Raw genomic sequence first — 7,134 nt, 5'->3', positions numbered from 1 at the left:
CTACTACTACTACTACTACTACTACTACTACTACTACTACTACTACTACTACTACTACTACTACTACTACTACTACTACTACTACTACTACTACTACTACTACTACTACACTACTACACTACACTACACACACACACACACACACACACACACACACACACACACACACACACACACACACACACACACACACACACACACATTTCTTCCTTCCTCTCAACAATTTAGATATCTTTTTTTAAATTACCTATCAGCTGCCAAACTTTCTTGATATGCTCTATCTTGTTCTTGTTTGACTCTTTCTCTAGCTTGTCGTTCTTCTTCAACACCAATATCAGCTCGTCTTTGTTCCTATAAAAAATAAAAAAAAACAGTTGTATAAATCGAAGTCTATATTTATACCCATACTGTTATTTTTCAACAGTATGTGTGTGTATAAAATAAAAGCTACATTTCTCACTTGGAACACATCGACGGCTTGTACCAAATTCGTTAGTAACTCGTTAACACCTACATTGCCATGAACGATAGTAAATATCTCTGTATTAGATCTAGATCTCATAATAATCATAAGAACTGGCAAGGTATCAACATCTATGCTCGACACAGCCAATGAACCAACAGTACCAAGGGTTTGAGTTACAGAATACAAAAATCTGAAAATCAAACGAATATTTAACGCAAACTCGATAAATTTTCGTATATTTGTATAAACTTTACCTTTCTTTGTTAGATTCATATGTGATGTCCCAACCCCATACTATAAAATTTGCCGAAAGAAGTTGAAGCACCGTTTCGAAGCCTAACAGTTGAGTACAAAAGACGTTTGCTAAAACACTGTTATCGTGGTGCAAATATACAGCCAATAATTTTCTCTGTAATAATATAAAATTATATATTTCCATCCAGTTTTATATATTTATCGCGTTTTTGTCAATATTTAGAACAAACCTCTTTCGCTGGTTTTAGACACGATTCTTTCAGTGCATCTTCGAATGTACCAGTAAAAAATTCCGGATGTGCCGGTCCGTATCGCTTTTCAAATTGCTCCGCAAAATGTAACGTCCCCATCACTTCATCTACTACATTTTCTGGCACTATTTATAAATAAAAAAATACATTATTAAATTATGACACTGACATCATTTCAATAAAACAGTAGTTCCCTTATGATACAAAACACTCACTGAGACGTTCTATTTTAGTGGGTTTAACATCGTCTATGAAAATATCATCGTCGCCAGTAAATTCTTCCGGAACATCAAATTCTTCCACATCTTCTGGTTCATCTATTGAACTATCGCTGTCAATTAGATCTACGACTTTCTGAAATATAAAATACAAATGTGTGTATTATAATTTTATATAAATAGAAAAAAATTTATTTCTCCGACGAGATATTACCTTCTTTTCTTCTTTCGCTGGAAGTTTTCCGACGGATAAATCATGCTCCGGATAACATATACCACTTTGTGCCAGTATTACATTATCATCCTTCAACGAACTAGGCCAACCCTTCCACTGTTGATTTCGTACAGGTACATCTATTAACGAGTAGATGTCCGTCTTCACTTCTAGCACAGTACGTGTACCAGGAAACTTCAACTTGTATGTTTTATTATGCACTTCGTCTTTGACGTTTAATGTATATGTCTGAGTCATACGATCTGATGACAGAATGACGCTGGAACGAAAAAATATAAATTTGTGATTATAATAATCATAAAATTACATTGATAAAATTTACACAACAACTTACGCCTCATTAGCCAAGTCACCATCTTGTGGCAAAGATGACTGTAGATATAAAGTATTTTCTCTAGGAAGATCTAACGTCTGCAGCACGGTATTCGGTGTCATATTCGCAAATTCTTTTTTCCATCCATAAAGTTTCTGTTGACAAGGTGGTACAGTTGTTTTACACCATATAAATTGTTTAAGATCTCCTGAAAAAAGAACAAAATAACTTTGACTTGTTCCATCTTAAATTTTTGTTAATTATCAAAATCATCTTTATTTCTAATATTAACAATTTTCACTTACTCAAAGTGGACAAATCTGATAAATTTATTTTATAAACGTTATCGAGATAGTTAATGTGGAATGTAAGTTGTCTATTCTTCATGCAACTTTTAGGTCTACTTGTCCCAGGTTTTGCACTTTCTACTATGTCTGCTTTCATGGCTCCTGTCTTTTTCGAGTTCTGCACTGTTTGTAACTTTGATGACGATGACGATGAAAGTGGTGTTACTTTAATTTCTTCTACCATTTCTATATCAGGAGCCATTTCAGAAGGAAGCTGCTGAGTAGTTTGGGGCATGGCCTTATTTATCGCAGCCTAAAGGGAGGAGATATATGTTGAGATAATCAAAGTTGCTACAATTATGTTTCCTTTCTAATAAGAAACAATGATCCATTATAATAATGAATCATTTAATCTTTATTTAACATTGAAAAACAACAAAGATATAATGATTTATTATTGGAGCTTTCCAACAAGAGATATAATATAACAATGATCATTTTACTTTTCACATTAGCAAAGAAAAATATAATAAGACACTGTGTTATACTGCATTATCTATGTCTCTTGCCGAAGAAAGTATTTATGCTTTAATTATATTTATATTTACCAACAAATCCCAATTTGTTTGTTCCAAATATAAAATTGCTTCTCCGAAATCATCAATTCCAGTACAAGCCTGAAAATAATTTAATTTAAAAGACAAATACAAAGAACGCAAAATGAAAAATCACAGTAATATTTATACGAAGATATGTCATCGATACTCGTCTGAGAATTCGTTAGGTTTTAAAACAAAGACATGCAAGACGACATGACAAAGGAATTAAGCGAAAGTTTTCGCGAATTTTGGCAAATCATGATGTCAGCGCGATTTGATCAATATAAGTTATATATTTGAATGCACCGTTAAGTTTTGAAGTATTGTGAAAAAAGTTTATTGGATATTTCGAAAAAGTTCTCGTCTCAAATGCAAACAAATTATTGTCAATGTCATGTACACGTAACTCCATAACCTAAGAATGCATTTGCGTTGTGCTTGTGAAAAGCTTCTAGAATTCATCAATTTACCTGAAAGTCAGCTAGTATCGCGTCCCGATTTTCAGCCATCGCAATAAAATTCCAACACAAAGATTGCAAGACGTCCAAGTTCAACGATACTCTCGCGTTCTATTATCTTATAGCTATTACAAATAATATGAACAACAACCGCGAGCCATTGAAGTCTTGAACCACGAAATTTTCACGTAAGATACTCGGCGTCTCATTGCACGTATTGTACGATTATATAGTAACACAGTCTGTGGCAATAAGTGAGGAGCACAGACTCTTGCATAACGCATAAAACATGAGGCATAAGAAAATCAACCAATTAGAGTTCTTTATTTCATGAAAAGGAAAGAAACGAAGGACTTTGATTGGTACATTTTCTTATGATTACGTGTTATGCGTTATGCAAGAGTCTGCTCTTCGTTTTATGCTCGTCTACAATAAACAGTATCAATAGAGGTTGCAGATATATTGGATCAGAATGTAAGAACCAATCAACTACAATCGAGTATTTCCTATTATAGTCGAACGACAGGGGAATGCTGTCGTTGGTTGGTTCTTACATTCTGATCCGAATTAACCCCTCGATGAAAACTAGGCCATTGTCTATGGCTATGGTTAAAGTCTCGCTACAAATGCTTTGAAGCATTTGATGGACCAATTAGAAGAAAGAATTTTATAAATCAGTTAGAAAAGCTTCAAAGCGTCGCGTTTACAGCATCGCGTTGACCGTACCCTAAAGGTGCATTTTCACGAGCTGTTTAAACTGAGCGGAATCGCGTTTCTGAGGATCAATTCACAAAAATGAACGCATTTACTAAAATACTGATAATTTCATTGATCAACATCTAGTAAATTTGCTCACTTTAATAATTTTCACCTCGTTTCAAGAGATGGAATCGATCTCCTTGTTTGAAGATACAGAATTGATCTTATAAAATAGACGGAGCGTTTATACGAGAGAAGCTGAAGACATTGAAGAACAGCTCTATTCCAGACATAGTTGTTTCTCTCTTTTTTAGTGAGCGGTAGGGAGCCAATCAGCTTGATCATAAGGCCACAACTCTCGAACGTCTATCTTCGTTGCTCTCAGCCACTTCCCAGCTTGTCGCGACCAATCAATTCCATTAGAAAAGAAGAGAAATACTCCTCGATTATTTCTTTCTCTTTCTATTAAGTCTTCAGGCTTCTCTCGTATGAATGTTCCATCTATCTTATAAGTCTATGGAATTGACTCCTTATGCAGGAACTCCAAGGAGTTCCAGCGATGGACCCGGTGGAAGTTCCGTCACTACGTCAAGGTGGCACACCATGGAGTGGAATTGTTAAAATTAAAATAATTTAATAGACAGTTACTAGTCAATTCTGCTGAACAACAAATGCGATTGGTCAGTTTTAATGTAACAATCAAATCGATTTAAGTTAATCGGAATTGATGAAATCGTCCATGTGAATCCTCCATAATAATTCAATTTTTTATATGTCTAACCTAATATTCAATTATAAAAAATGTATAACATATTTAAATTATTTAAATATGTTATATTAGATGTAGTAAAAAAAAATCCATTATTTTTTGCAAATTATTTTTGCATGAAATTGAATGGAAAAATAATGGATTTCTTTTTACTACACCTAATATTTTTAATGTTACAATATACAGAAAATGTTTTTTAAATTTAGTATAAGTTTAAAAAAATTTTTTATAAAATAAATAAAAAATTAAACAATTTATAGGAAAAAAAAGGAAGTAAAAAAAGTGAAAACTGTGGCTCAAGAGAGAAAATATTCTCCACTTAAAGTAAGAAGAAATTATTTATTTTTGGTATGTTTGATCAGCTTAATTTAATTTAATTTAATTTAATTTAAATTATATTAATAAACATTTTTTTTTGTGGAGACGACAATGAAGAACGAACGTTCGCAGCTATCACAATTTTAAAAATAAGTAATATGGAAAATATAAATAGAATATATACATATGTTGCGATACAAGAAATTATGATTTCCGTCATTATTTTTATTATTAATCAGTTATAAATACAAAACAAACATGCCTTCAAAGTATGGATTTTTATTACTGCTTGTTTGCATAGGATGTGTTTTGTTATTTATTACGTTCATGGAGAAAAGTTTATGGTCAAAGAAAGAAATTCCGAAAATAAATCTAATACAGCTTGAAACAATATATGAAGTAACTGACACATCATCAGAAATTTCTAGAATCATAATTGAGCCATCATGCAATGCTACTTTTGTGATATGGATTGTCACCTCTTATGCGGGTGAGCCTTCAGCAAGGAGCGCTTTACGGCGAGCTTATACAGATGAAGAGTTGCAGGCTTTAGGAATCAGAAGAGTATTTTTACTCGGTACATTAAATGAATATGCCGAAAAGAAGACACATATACTGCAAAACGCATTGTTGGACGAGTCACGACGATTCAATGACTTACTTCAGGGAGATTTTTTAGACACTTATAGAAATTTAACTCGCAAGCACCTAATGGGCCTTCAGTGGGCAGCAAATAATTGCAAAAATGTTAAATATATTATGAAAATGGACGATGATATTATTGTAAATATATATGGTATATTAGAGAAATTACACTCAGGTATGATAGAAAAGAATTCTTTGACTGGTTATATTATGAAGAATATGATTCCTGTTCGAGAACCAGCCAATAAATGGTATGTGAGTAAGGCGGAATATGCAGATAATATTTATCCTGACTTTGTCTCTGGCTGGCTGTATATCACGCATCCACAAATAGCAAGTCGACTGATTGATTATGTCGTGTCTTTCCATGATTACTTTTGGATAGACGATGTGTTTGTCACTGGTATCCTCAGACAAGCTCTAAATATAAAAATTCAAAATATCAGTGAGTTATTTACGACAGATTATAGATATTTGGAATGTTGTATAAAGGGAAAAATAAATCTACTGAAATGCGAATTCTTGGCTGGTCCTAATGGCGGCGATACAGAGTTGCAAGTGAGATTCAAGGAATTTGTAAAATTTTGCCATGCAAATTGTTCCATTCGTAAGGAGAATAATCTTGTTGGCAAGACCTGCGTGGTGGCGTACAAGGAGCCAAAATTATACAAAGGTGCTGTGCAAATAAGTCCAGTCAGAATTTTATAAAGAAATAATAGAGGAAAGGGTAGGTAGAATGAGATTAACAATTAATTAACTTCAATAAATTGTATATTATTTTATTACCAAGAAAACATTTTCTATTTATTATAATATATAAAATTTGTACAGTATATTTTACACATTATTATATAAAATTTTATAGAATTGTAGTTATTTATTTTACCTATCTTTTTATGTGTCAAATTCTTATAATAATTACTATATCACAATATCCTATATATATGTGATATACAGTTTCTCTAACGTAAAATAAAGTTGATCCAAATTTTTAAGTTTACATTTTCTTAACACAAAAACAATTTGGATGTTATTTTCAAAGATCTTATATACAGATCTTAATGATTGAAACATTTATTTTATCTTTTAGTTATCATCAAAAGAATGAATCAAATTAAAAATAATTATTTATTATAGATAAAAAAATTAAAATTAAAATCTAAAAAAGCAAATTACATTTCTATAGATTTTTTGAATATATTACAAGAGATACAAAAGATTATAGCAAATCTGCAATTTTCACAAATGAAAATAAAGATGCAATTTTATTTACTTTAGATAATTGGAAGTACAAATGATATCTTTCGATTCTATCAATAAAAATATTTTAACATAATTACAGCCTTAGCCAAAAAAACCACAAATTGATGTAATTGATGTAAATATTTTATATCAAATGAAAAATAAATTAACAAAGTTCTATTAAGAAATAAAATTTTATCATTTTAATTATAACATTTTAATATAACAGAGAGAAACCTGAGATTGGCCATGCCCGGGATTTACTTTATTTTGAAGCGGCTCTATATCTAAAATTATATGTAATTGTTATAAAAATTATATTTATTTTATAACAATTTTAGCATTTCGTTTTCCTTCAGATTTTATTTTATTATCGTTT

At 31.5% G+C, this 7,134-nt stretch overlaps 2 protein-coding genes across 2 annotated transcripts in view; one reads left to right on the top strand and one right to left on the bottom strand.

Annotated features, from left to right (window-relative positions):
* Positions 1-3,133, bottom strand: part of LOC105627324 (FAS-associated factor 1) — a 4,471-nt gene extending 1,338 nt beyond the window's left edge. Inside the window, exons 1-11 of the mRNA XM_012208610.1 lie at positions 3,095-3,133; positions 2,634-2,702; positions 2,044-2,338; positions 1,760-1,946; positions 1,405-1,684; positions 1,188-1,326; positions 952-1,097; positions 721-875; positions 461-656; positions 248-351; positions 202-205 (exon numbers count right to left, since the gene is read on the bottom strand). Coding sequence (XP_012064000.1) covers positions 202-205; positions 248-351; positions 461-656; positions 721-875; positions 952-1,097; positions 1,188-1,326; positions 1,405-1,684; positions 1,760-1,946; positions 2,044-2,338; positions 2,634-2,702; positions 3,095-3,133 — 1,614 coding nt within the window. The remainder of the gene's footprint in view (positions 1-201; positions 206-247; positions 352-460; positions 657-720; positions 876-951; positions 1,098-1,187; positions 1,327-1,404; positions 1,685-1,759; positions 1,947-2,043; positions 2,339-2,633; positions 2,703-3,094) is intronic.
* A 1,993-nt stretch (positions 3,134-5,126) lies between these two features.
* Positions 5,127-6,374, top strand: LOC105627091 (beta-1,3-galactosyltransferase 5). Its single transcript, XM_012208371.1, has one exon. It carries the CDS (start codon positions 5,127-5,129, stop codon positions 6,219-6,221), a length of 1,095 nt encoding a protein of 364 aa, XP_012063761.1. The 3' UTR covers positions 6,222-6,374.
* The last annotated feature ends 760 nt before the right edge of the window (positions 6,375-7,134 follow it).

This window comes from Atta cephalotes (genome assembly GCF_000143395.1).
Source record: "Atta cephalotes unplaced genomic scaffold scaffold00008, whole genome shotgun sequence".
Taxonomy (NCBI): Eukaryota; Metazoa; Arthropoda; class Insecta; order Hymenoptera; family Formicidae; genus Atta; species Atta cephalotes.
Note: the sequence above shows the minus strand (reverse complement) of the source record. Positions and strands in the feature narration are given on the sequence as shown.